Below are 12,621 nucleotides of genomic sequence, written 5' to 3'. Positions count from 1 at the left end.
GAGACTGGCAGGCAGCAAAAGGCTGTATGGTGAAGGGCAACACTGAGTCTAAGGGGAAAGAGGGTGCTGGCAGCCCCAGAGACTGGCAGGCAGCAAAAGGCTGTTTGGTGGAGGGAGCAACACTTGAAACTAAGGGGAAGGAGGACGCTGGCAGGCAGCAAAAGGCTGTATGGTGAAGGGCAACACTGAGTCTAAGGCAGGCATAGGCAACCTTGGCTCTCCAGATGTTTTGGAACTGCAACTCCCATGATCCCTGACCACTGGCCCTGTTAGCTAGGGATCATGGGAGTTGTAGTTCCAAAACATCTGGAGAGCCAAGGTTGCCTATGCCTGGTCTAAGGGGAAGGAGGACGCTGGCAGCCCCAGAGACTGGCAGGCAGCAAAAGGCTGTATGGTGGAGGGAGCAACACTTGAGACTAAGGGAAAGGAGGATGCTGGCAACCCCAGAGACTGGCAGGCAGCAAAAGGCTGTATGGTGAAGGGCAACACTGAGTCTAAGGGGAAGGAGGACGCTAGCAGCCCCAGAGACTGGCAGGCAGCAAGGAGGCTGCTCAGCAAGGGGCAACACAGAGACTAAGGGGGAGGAGGGGCATGCAAGGCCACCTCCTGGGTTGGTTGCACAGTAGGAAGGCAGGCAGGCGGGTGATGGATGTGGAAACTTCTATGGTGGGGAGGTCACCTAGCCTGCAGCCTTTCAGGTGTTGTTAGACTGCAACTGCTACCATCACCTGTCCTTTGGAACTCCCTGCCTCTTGACATCAGCACCTTCGCTGTGCTTGGTCCAGTGCCTGCTTCAAAGCCCTTTTGTTTACACAAAGGCCATCAAGACACTGACATGTGTTTTAATCTGGTGTTTAGGTTATTGTTGGTTTTAATGTTTGTTGTAAATAGTTTCCCAGAAATAAATTCTGGGGGAAATGGTTGCTTCTTATTCAAAATGATTGCCTTCCTGAAAGGACATAATGCATGGAGGAGAGAACTATTGATGGTATTAGCCATGACAGCTCGGCTCTGGGTCCATGGCTGTGCCATAGATGATGGGCCACTGGCCTGATCCTGCAGCCAGCTCTTCTTATGTCCTTAACCAGCTTTTGAGATTCCCCCCACCCCTTTAGAATAAATGTTGTAATTTTACATTAAGTCATATTTCCCTCCTAATAAAAGATCAGGAAAAAAGTTATTAAAGAATACTGGGGGGAAATTGTAGAATATATTTGAAAAAATTCTGTAAACAATTTAAAATGTTAGCAGGATTAGAATAAATTGAGCAGTTAAAACTATAGACTGAGGGAAGAACTGGAAAAGAAATAATAATAATTAGAATACGCAGCAGTAAAGGGAAAAGGAAATGAACCCTGGTGCAAATGTTGTAAAAGGATAAATAGAAACTGTAAAAGTTATATCATAGCTGCCAAGTTATCCCTTTTTTAAAGGGATTTTCCCTTATGCTGAATAGGCTTCCTCGTGAGAAAAGGGAAAACTTGGCACCTATGGTTATATTTCCCTGCAGAATAATATGATTGGCTGGGGCTTTTCCTACAGAAGAGTTTTATTTATGGATTATTGTTGATAATCATAATCAGTAAACGATTAAAAATAGTAATAAAGGCCCAATTCCGACATGATTTGCAGCTGGGTGGTCCCTTGCAGAAGGCCACTCCTGGCAGAATTAACACATCTTAGAAACATAGACCTACAGAATTGGGACCTCCAAGGGTCATCTAGCCCAACCCCCAGAAATGAAGGAATAAACATGGCTTGTTTTGTTTTTCTTTGTGTTTTAGAGGAACTGGACACCCTGATAGGGGACAAGACAGACAAGATGAGGTCCACCCTTCTGGCCTGCACCCCGACCAGCGGCTTGGCGAGTCCCCCCATCTCCCGGGGGCTGCCGCTCCAGCATCACCCCCTGTGTGAGCCCCCCATCTCTTCCTCTTCCTCCGGTGCCCCCCACGCCCATGGGGCCCTGCCCTCCAAGCCCCCGCAGCCCAGCATGCTGGGGGCCCCACAGACTTCCTGCTACGGGGCCCCTCCCCAAGGGTTCTCCCAGGTCTCGCCCACTTTCCTGCAGCCGGGCGGCCCTCAAAGCCTTCTCCCTCCCGCAGACGCCCAGAACGGACACCCGGGCCAAGACTCCCCGCCTGGGGGCGCCCAGGCCCCTCCAGGGCGTGGGATGAAGATGCTGGCCGTGGCACGGGGCGCTGTGCAGGAGGTGCCCATGGCGGAAGGCGACCTCAGCCACGACGTGGACGCCCTGAACCCATCGCTCACCGACTTCGAGCTCCAAGGTGCGCAGCCCTGTTTCGAGGGAGTCCAATCAAGGTTCTAGTCCTCATGGGTCCTGGTTTGAATAGCAGCAGAGGAAGCTGCCTAGCTCAGTAATGGCTGCACTGGCCGGCAGCAAGGGCTCTCCAGGGTCTTGGGCAGGGAGCCTCTCCCAGTCCTAATCCAGAGATGGCCAAGGATTGAATCCATATCGTGATGTCGCTTTCATAATTTTTGACCTGGCAATACAGTATATCACGAATAGTGTGTGTGTGTGTGTGTGTGCGTGTGCGTGCTTTGCTATGCAAAAATCACAATTTGGGGGAATCTGTGCAGCCAGCCAATGCTTCTACATAGCTCCCTCCTTATTTCAGACATTGTGATATACAGTGGAACCTTGGTTTCCGAGCGTAATCCATTCCAGACGACCGGTCGACTTTCCAAACGTTCGAAAACTGAAAGCTCAATACAGAAGCCTCAATACAACGCGGAAACTCAAAACGGAAGCCGCGTCGCATGTTCGGCTTCCAAAAACCGGAGCATTTACAGCGGTTCCTCTGGTTACGAACGCTTCAGGTTACGAGCTCCGCTAACCCAGAAGTAGCTGCTCCTGGTTGCAAACTTTGCCCCAGGATGCGAACGGAAATCGCGCGCTGGAGGCCCCGTTAGCCAAAGCGTGCCTCAGGGTAAGAACGGTTTCAGCTTTAGAATGGACCTCCAGAACTAATTAAGTTTGTAACCAGAGGTACCGCTGTATTTCCAGGTTTGGGGCATTCGAAAGCAGAAACGTTCGACTCCGGAGGCATCCAACGACTGAGGTTCCACTGTATCGGTATATTGCGATGTTTAGCTGGCAATATATCGCGATGTTGAAAACCAGATATTGCCCAGCCTAGATATTGCCCTAGCAGGTGGCGTCCATCCTGCTTAAACAGCCTGGGAGGACAAAAAAGGAGTGTATTCCCTCGGTAGCTAGACAGGCGCTGATCACAGATCTATGGAACAACATCCAGCAACCCAATGAATGCCACAAATGCCTCTGAACAGCAAGCAAGGAGAGTTGCTTGCAGGATTCCCTTTGCAGGGACCTGGTTGTCCACATAGTGAGGCTGGACTAGACAGGTCCTTTAGGGCCTGATCCAGCTCTTCTTACGGAGGTCTGTTGCGATAGCAGAACCTCCCTGCCCAGGGACAGTCTACCACTACATTACCAGAGTTGCTGTTGCCCTCAGCTTCTGCTTATGGGCTTGCAATAATGGTCATCTGTGAGGATAGGAGGCTGGACTAGATGGGGCCCCCCCTTGGGCCTGATCCTGCAACAGCCAGGCTCTTCTGTCCTTATGGAACTGCCAGGCCCAGAGGCAGCCTGTCCTGGCTCCTAGGTCCTTAGGGGCATTTGGCCATTGAGAGAACAGGACGGTGGCCTGGGCGGGGACCCCTTTTGGCATGATCCAGCAGAGGCATCATGGGGGGGTCTGTTTCTGTCGTTGCAGGAAACCTCTGGGAGGAACTGAAGGACGACAGCCTGGCTAGCGACCCCCTGGTGCTCATCGCCGCCGCCTCTTCCTCCTCCTCCTCTTCCTCGGCGCCCGGCCCCTGCTTCTCAACTCTGTGCCAGATGGATGACGACCACAGCGGCAAGTTCGGTGCGCAGGCTGAGGCTCAGCACCACAGCTTGCCCGAGATCCACCTCACCACCCTCTACTCTGCCTTCATGGACCTGGAGACGGGGGCGCCTTCCTACCTGAATAACTCCGGCTCCAAACCGGTGGCTCTGGTCTAGGCCGCCAGGCCAAACGGAGAGTTACGCCCGTGCCAACGTTGGGTGTGGAACCCCAAGCCAAGTCCGCCATGGACGCCCAGCAAGGAAACAAAACTCATTGCTTCTGGACCCGGACTGCAGAGAACTGAGGCATGCCCAAGTGCCGTGGTGCAAAAATATAGATATGCACAGAACCTTAGAATTGTATAGTCGGGGGGGACCCTCAAAGGTCATCCAGTCCAACCCCCTGCAATGCAGGAATTGCAGCTAAAGAACCCCTGACTGTCCCACTTCTGCTGAAAAACCGCCAAGGGAGGAGCGTCCACCACCCCCCCCTCCGAGGGAGTCCTTTTCTCCACTGAACAGCTCTTACGGTTAGAAAGTTATTCCTGATGTTTCTCTGGACTCTCCATTCTTAGCATTTGAATCCATTGATTTGGGTTCTCCCCTCAGGAGCAGCAGAAAACAAGCCGGTTCCATCTTTTCAAAACCCAGATTGCCGTAGGCCCCTGGATCGGTGAGCCACAGTTAGCCAGAGATCTGCTAAAACCATGTCGGCATCAAAACAGCGTTCCTGGAGAAAACCTGGCCGAGGCTCACAGGGAAGAAGGCAGGCGGCAAGCAGACTCCCGTTCCCCTTTATTTTCAAAGCCCATCTCTTTTCAAATACCCCTCAGCCTGCAACATTCTGCTCAGCAACCACAAATCTCAATGCCCTCTTGGAAGTAGGTTTGGGGGCCTCAAGGATGTGTGATGTACAGAGGCTGTGGCAGGATTAGAAATATATATATGTGTGGATGAAGTCTCTAACTCAGTGGCTCCCAAACATTTTTGGGCCACCACCACCATCCTCAGCTCCATAAATTCATCCTTGGTGCCCCGTACCCTATCCTCCTCCCTTACCAAAAGTTTTATTCTGAAGACACTACAGAAGACAATGCAGTCGTGCCTTGGATCCCGAATGCCCTAGAACTCGGACCTTTTGGCTCCCAAATGCCGCAAACCCGGAAGTGAATGTTCCGGTTTGCAAACGTTCCTTGGGAACCCGAACGTCCCTTCTTTCATCTAATCAGAAGCCGCAATTGGGTTTTGGAAGTTGAACAGGCTTGTGGAACGGATTCTGTTCGACTTCCAAGATACAACTGTTAACCCAATAAAATTCAAGACAGTCCCAATTAACTATGCATTTATTCCAAACCAACTGAAGGCCATTTAGCTTAATTCAATAAAATGGATCAACGTAGAGTCGTAGAATTGTAGAGTTGGAAAGGACCCCCAAGGGTCATCTAGTCCCACCCCCTGCAATGCAGGAATCACAGCTCGATAATCTGACAGGTGGACATCCTTCCGAGGTCATCTGCCCAAGGTCAAGCGTAAGCCTCCTCGATGTCAATGTAGCTTATTTCTGAAGGGGCTCATCCTTGATTGCATGACAGATCCCCTACAAGAACACGTACACCTTGTTCTTTTCAATAAAACAGTGAACCTGCTCATTTTAAAATGCTTCTTTTCCTTATATGCAGTAGGAAGTCGTAAAGTTTGCTTTCTTTCCCATACGCACACTGAACCATAGGCAGCCTTTGCAAGTCATGCCATTCATTTCATCGGATCCTCTGCTCTGGGGGAGAAATCCAATTCAGTTGGCATTTATACATGGGCTGGCCTGATTCTCACTCTCCACAAACAAAACGCCTGTGAAAATTGCATTTTCAACAGAGCAACCTCAATCCATCTTCAAAAAATTTGAAGAGATATAAGGCCACTAATTAAACTTAAAAGAGGAGCTCCGGCAAGCACGTCTTACCTCGACGCCATCTTAGATAAAAAGCCGAAAATTGCATTTTCCCGAATTTTGTAATGGTTCCAAAAATGCATGTATTGGGATAATGCGTGCTTAAAAATGGATATAATAGAGAGAATGAAAACTGTGTTGCAAAAAATGTGCCTTTGGGGCACAGTTGCCTACAAAAGAATGTGTTTTAGAAGAAATCCACGCTAAACTGCTTATTGATATCACAATGACCTTTTTAAAAAATATATATATATATCTGACATGGCCTTGTGGAGAATGGAACTCAAGCCTGAAAAAAGGAGAAATTGAGAAGAAACAAATTTGACAGGTCACCCATCGCTACCAGCCAGCAATTTGCCACCAGATTCCTTCTCCAAGAAGTCTTACATGCAACAAATATATTGCTACGGGCAAGGAATGAGGGCCGTTTGCTTTATATAGATGCAGATACAAACACATATATAATGTTACTAGCAGGGAATGAGCCCAGCACTATCTTGGATTTTTTTTAAAAAAAATCCCTCAAAATTGTGGTTTTTAAATAGATGGTGTAATTTGTGAGTTTGGACCAGTCACACCAGTGACTGGTCAATGAAAATTGCCACACCCACCCCACTGGGCGAACACTTGGGCCAAGAACAGACAGAGGGCCAAACCCCTTTCCCCTTTCATAGAATCCTATATTCATAGTGTTGGAAGGGACCCTGGGGTAATCTAGTCAAACCCCCCGCAAGGCAGGAATCCCAGCTCAAGAGAAATAGACGGAGATCTATTCTTTCAGGCCAGTGGCTCTTTGCCTCCCCCTAGTGGCTCCCGCGGGCCATGCCTGCCATCAACTGATCCCCGCTTTCCCCACAGATACAGACATGTCTCTCCTGTTGCCCCCCCTTGGGGGGGATTTAAAGAGACAGAGGCTTGCCAGAGATGCAGGTGCTCTGAGCCTCCCTCTCCGCCCAAGGGAGGGGTATTTATGGGTCGCCTGGCAAAGCGTGGAGGGCAGGGAGGAGATAGAAGGGGCAGAAAGGGTTGGTGGCCCCCGAAGCAGCTGGTGGAAATATCCCCGGCAATGAGCAAGCAGCATTGCAACACAGGGTTACGCAACGGTGTGTGTGGCAAGAGCCGTCGCCCCATGAGAGCTGATGCTCCTTCTCCGCCTTCTCGCAAAAGTAAATAATCCTTAATTAGAATCATAGAATCATCGAGTTGGAAGAGACCACAAGGGCCATCCAGTCCAACCCCCTGCCAAGCAGGAAACACCATCAAAGCATTCTTGGCATATGCCTGTCAAGCCTCTGCTTAAAGACCTCCAAAGAAGGAGACTCCACCACACTCCTTGGTAGCAAATTCCACTGCCGGACAGCTCTTACTGTCAGGAAGTTCTTCCTAATGTTTAGGTGGAATCTTCTTTCTTGTAGTTTGAATCCATTGCTCCGTGTCTGCTTCTCTGGAGCAGCAGAAAACAATCTTTCTCCCTCCTCTATATGACATCCTTTTATATATTTGAACATGGCTATCATATCACCCCTTCACCTTCTCTTCTCCAGGCTAAACATACCCAGCTCCCTAAGCCGTTCCTCATAAGGCATCATTTCCAGGCCTTTGACCATTTTGGTTGCCCTCCTCTGGACACGTTCCAGCTTGTCAGTATCCGTCTTGAACTGTGGTGCCCAGAACTGGACACAGTACTCCAGGTGAGGTCTGACTAGAGCATAATAAAGTAAAGGTAAAGGGACCCCTGACCATTAGGTCCAGTCGTGACCGACTCTGGGGTTGAGCGCTCATCTCGCATTATTGGACGAGGGAGCCGGCGTATAGCTTCCAGGTCATGTGGCAAACCAGAGCAGCACATGGAAACGCGTTTACCTTCCCACTATAGCGGTTCCTATTTATCTACTTGCACTTTGACGTGCTTTCGAACTGCTAGGTTGGCAGGAGCTGGGACCAAGCAACGGGAGCTCACCCCGTTGCAGGGATTCGAACCGCCGACCTTCTGATCAGCAAGCCCTAGGCTCTGTGTTTTAACCACAGCGCCACCTGGGTCCCTAGAGCATAATACAGTGGTACTATTACTTCCCTTGATCTAGATGCTATACTCCTATTGATGCAGCCCAGAATTGCATTGGCTTTTTTAGCTGCTGCATCACACTGCTGACTCATGTCAAGTTTGTGGTCTACCAAAACTCCTAGATCCTTTTCACATGTACTGCTCTCAAGCCAGGTTATTATTTATTAAATTTATATGCCACCCGAAGACCACAGGGCCGTTTAGGGTATAAAAATGCAACAGTCACACTTGCTTATTGATAAACAGCCAGCCAGCCCCCTCACACACACACACACACACACGAAGTCAAGGGCTTCCGGTGGATGTTGTGCACAAGTCCTACGCCTGGATTTTCACTGTGGGAACAGGAGGCTGGATTAGATGGGCCCCTTTTTGGTCTGATGCAGCCAGGCTTTTCTTATGGAAGTCTAGTCTGATAGCAGAGCCTCCATGGCCAAGGACAGTCTACCTGTGGATACCAGAGGATGGGGAACAGCTGGAGGGTTGCTGCTGTTGGGCTCAGCTTGTGCTTTGGGGCTTCCCTTGGGGGCTTCTGATTGGCTGCCGTGAGGACAGGAGGCCGGGATAGATGGGATGCTGGCCTGCTCCAGCCAGGCACTGTCTTACAATTTTAGGACCTCAATCTGTTGGCAATCACCACCTAGAATCCTAGAGCTGGAAGAGACCACAAGGGCCATCCAGTCCAACCCCCTGCCAAGCAGGAAACACCATCAAAGCATTCCTGACATATGCCTGTCAAGCCTCTGCTTAAAGATCTCCAAAGAAGGAGACTCCACCACACTCCTTGGTAGCAAATTCCACTGCTGAACAGCTCTTACTGTCAGGAAGTTCTTCCTAATGTTGAGGTGGAATCTTCTTTCTTGTAGTTTGAATCCATTGCTCCGTGTCCGCTTCTCTGGAGCAGCAGAAAACAACCTTTCTCCCTCCTCTATAATATATTTTTACATGGCTATCATTTCACCCCTTAGCTTTCTTGCTGAGCTTGATGAGGCCCTAAGCTCCTGAAGGTAATGGGTTATATGCCCTTTATATGTCCAGCTGTCCTTTGTCAACAACAAATTGTTGCTGTTTTTTGTGTTGAATATATGCTATGTGGTAATTTATGGACCTAACAGGGATCTAAAGCCATTTGCACATAACAAATAGGAGCCTACACAACACAAAACACTGTTGCTGTGTGTAGGTTTTATTTTATTATCTTATACTTTGGAAATGCACATCCAGTGTTTTTTCCTTTAAATTTTTTGGGGGGCCCCAAGCTAGAGCTTGTTTCGCTTATACATAAATCCAGCACTGAGCAGGAAGGATGTCTGAAACCCACGAGGAGAGCTGCGGAAAGCAGGCCCTGTGCGCCAGAGTGAGTCCCAATGCTTAGTTATGTTATTTCCAATATTTATATATCAGCTAACGGCAAACGTGTCTGGGTGCTTGCAAGGGGGGAAATTAAAAATGTAAAATACAATAGAAAACTAAACTCTAACCCAGAATAAAACCAGTGACAGTGAATGGCAACAAATGTAAATAGCAGTGAAAAATATTTGCGACTGGCGAAGTCCTCACCTAGCACCTATGAAGGTCATTGTAAGTCTCCTCTGGGGCTGCCAACACCAAAAAGGGCCTCTCTCTAGTAGCTGACCTCATAACATCTTAAATTGTAGAGTTGGAAGGACACCCAAGGGTCATCTAGCCCACCCCCCTGCAATTCAATTGTTTCCCTTCGCTCTTCCTTGCATTTGTACGCGACACAATTGGCAGAAGAGAAACTCGCAGGGACGGGACATGCCTCGCATGCTCATAGCATTGGGTAGGGGCATATATCAAATTAAAAGAGAATTACATTGTTTGGAAAGAGCTGGCCAGCACCACAAGGAAGCCCAGCAAGGGAAGGGGTGGTTTTCAAGCGAATTCCAGAGGGGTGGGCCTGTGGCCCTGTGCCTTTTCCTTTCTGCACAGTTACCTGCCTTGCGCACTGAGCATCGGCCCATGGCAACAAGGAACCCTGCCTGGAGTATGCTTTTGCCATGTTGCAAACACGGAACCCACCGCTTTGTCCCCCCCCCCAGCCCTGATTTTGTACATCAGGGGTGGCCAACTTCCAAGAGACTGCGATCTACTCACAGAGTTTAAAAAGTGGCAGTGATCTACCCCCCTTTTTGGGGTTCAGGTCAAAGTTGTGGAGCTTTTTTCTAAGAAGGAAAGCCCTGTTTTGGGGGGTTCACGTACAAGTTGTTGAGCTTCTTTAGGGAAGAAAGCGACGTTGAGCTTTTTTTTTTAGGAAGGAAAGCCCTGGTTTTTGTGGTTCAGGTCATTTTAGGGGTGCAGGGCAAAGATCTGGAGCTTTTTATAGGGCAGCCACAGTTGTTCAGCTTCTTTGGGGGGGGAGCAAGTGATCTACCAGTGATCTACCGCAGACGTCCAGTGATCTACCGGTAGATCACGATCTACCTGTTGGACATGCCTGTTGTACATCATTCCACCTGGTCCTCGCTGCAGAACTTTGCTCTTCTTGGCCAGGGGGGGGGGGGGGAGAGAGAGAGAGAGAGAGACATATATAACCAAATCTTCTTCTTCCTGCCGGTTTGTGGGAACAGGATTGCCCAACCGTTTCCCTCATCAAGGGGCACGTGGCTTGCTTTGTCAAGCCCTCCGTCGTTGTGCAATGCCAGCCTGTGCCCAGCACACCCACCTCCAAAACATGCCCTTTCTAGCTTCTGGTGATTCACTGGGGCTCCCATCCTGCAAAACAGATTCAGGCAAGCAGCCTCTTCAGAAGCATCTCTGTTGCTTCCTCTGTTTGGGATGATGCAGCCTTTGCCAAAACACATCTGGAGGGCACCCCAGGCTGGCAAAGAAGGCACAAAAACAGCTCAAGTCTCTGTCCGGTTTGCACACTTTGCCTCGGTCTAAGAATGGAAGCCAAACAGCGGAAGGGCACCGGCGGTGGGAGGGAGGCCTCATTAGGAAAAGCACGCCTCAGTTTAAGAACGGTTTCGTTTTAAGAAGGGAACTCCGGAACGGATTAAGTTCGTAAAGCAAGGTCCCAATGTACTGCCCTTTATCCAAGAATCACAGGGTGGTTTATAAGATGTACTCACCTGGAGTACTGTGTCCAGTTCTGGGCACCACAGTTCAAGAAGGATACCGACAAGCTGGAACGTGTCCAGAAGAGGGCAACCAAAATGGTCAAAGGCCTGGAAACGATGCCTTGTGAGGAACGGCTTAGGGAGCTGGGTAGGTTTAGCCTGGAGAAGAGAAGGTTAAGGGGTGATATGATAGCCATGTTCAAATATATAAAAGGATGTCATATAGAAGAGGGAGAAAGATTGTTTTCTGCTGCTCCAGAGAAGCGGACACGGAGCAATGGATTCAAACCACAAGAAAGAAGATTCCACCTAAACATTAGGAAGAACTTCCTGACAGTAAGAGCTGTTCGGCAGTGGAATTTGCTGCCAAGGAGTGTGGTGGAGTCTCCTTCTTTGGAGGTCTTTAAGCAGAGGCTTGACAGGCATATGTCAAGAATGCTGTGATGGTGTTTCCTGCTTGGCAGGGGGTTGGACTGGATGGCCCTTGTGGTCTCTTCCAACTCTAGGATTCTATGATTCTATGAAAATACAAAACATACCATAGTAACAAACAAAAGCAATGCCCCCCCCCAAGGTTTAATTAGCCAAAGGCCTGGGAGAAAAGGGGTGTTTTTTGCCTGGCACCTAAAGATGGCTCTGTGGCTCAGCCTCCATGGTTGGAAGCAGAGATGCTTCTGAATACCAGTTGCCGGGCACAACAGGAGGGGAGAGTTCTTTGGTGCATGGGGATTATAGAGCGGGGACACCGGAGGGTCATTTAGTCCAACCCCCTGCAATGCAGCAACCACAACAAAGGAATTCCTGACAGGTGGCCATCCGGCCTCTTTAGAAACCTCCAACGAAGGTTGGAGTCTGCCACCTTCTGAGGTGGCCCATTCCACTGCTGAATGGTTCTTTTCAGCAAGAAGTTCTTCCTAATGTTGAGTCAGAATCTCCTTTGATTCATTGGTTCGCTGGAGGTCTTTAAAAAGAGCTGAGGTGGCTATTTGTCAAGGATTCATTCGCTGGGATTGCTGTGTTGCAATTCTTACGATAGGCAGCGATCAGACCCGTGAGAGTTAGCCAACTCATACACCCATTTTACAGATAGGGATTGGCGAGGCCAAGATGGAGAGACATCTGGCCGTGCCCAAGACCACACATGGAGGCTTTGTGGTTCGAGGGGACATGATGGTGTCTGCCCCAGGTCAAGTCAGTTCTTGCAAAAGTCAGGCTGTCTCGCTCCACGGCTGCACACTTTTTTCCACGATGCCAGCAAAGGCTACATTTCTGCCCACGGAAAGATGGGCACTCACTCAAATGGTCTTGTGATGGCCCCAGCGCCCTGCAGTTTATCAAGGTTGCCATCTTATTCTTCCCCAGGGCTCCTTAGCTGGGATTCCTGCATTGCCAGGGGTTGGACTAGATGTCCCTTGAGACCCCTTCCGCTTCTACAATTCTATGATTCATTTGAGGTTTATAAACAAAGGTCAGATGGCCATGATCCAGAAGGCTCCTCTTATGAGGTCCAGTGCTTTTTTTCTGGGGCAGGGGTTCCCAACAAAATTTTCTCAAGGACCCCTCATCGAGCCACTATTGTGACAAGGACCCTCATTAATTCCTAATCCTAAAATTAAAAAGTGAGAGCCAAATTAAGAGTCTTTTTATAAGAGTC

The 12,621-nt window shown here is 49.4% G+C and overlaps 1 protein-coding gene across 3 annotated transcripts in view; it reads left to right on the top strand.

The window, feature by feature from the left end:
* FOXN1 (forkhead box N1) overlaps positions 1–6,785 on the top strand; it is a 49,924-nt gene extending 43,139 nt beyond the window's left edge. For 2 of the 3 annotated variants that reach the window (XM_088658091.1, XM_088658092.1), the window contains 2 exons: positions 1,785–2,288; positions 3,759–6,785. In XM_088658091.1, coding sequence (XP_088514217.1) covers positions 1,785–2,288; positions 3,759–4,048 — 794 coding nt within the window. In that variant the 3' untranslated portion in view covers positions 4,049–6,785. The remainder of the gene's footprint in view (positions 1–1,784; positions 2,289–3,758) is intronic. The other variant, XM_035139574.3, reaches the window with a different exon arrangement.
* The last annotated feature ends 5,836 nt before the right edge of the window (positions 6,786–12,621 follow it).

Source organism: Zootoca vivipara, chromosome 14 (genome assembly GCF_965207765.1).
Source record: "Zootoca vivipara chromosome 14, rZooViv2.hap1.1, whole genome shotgun sequence".
Classification (NCBI taxonomy): Eukaryota; Metazoa; Chordata; class Lepidosauria; order Squamata; family Lacertidae; genus Zootoca; species Zootoca vivipara.
The sequence above is the reverse complement of the archived record's forward strand: the minus strand, read 5'-3'. Positions and strand labels throughout refer to the sequence as shown.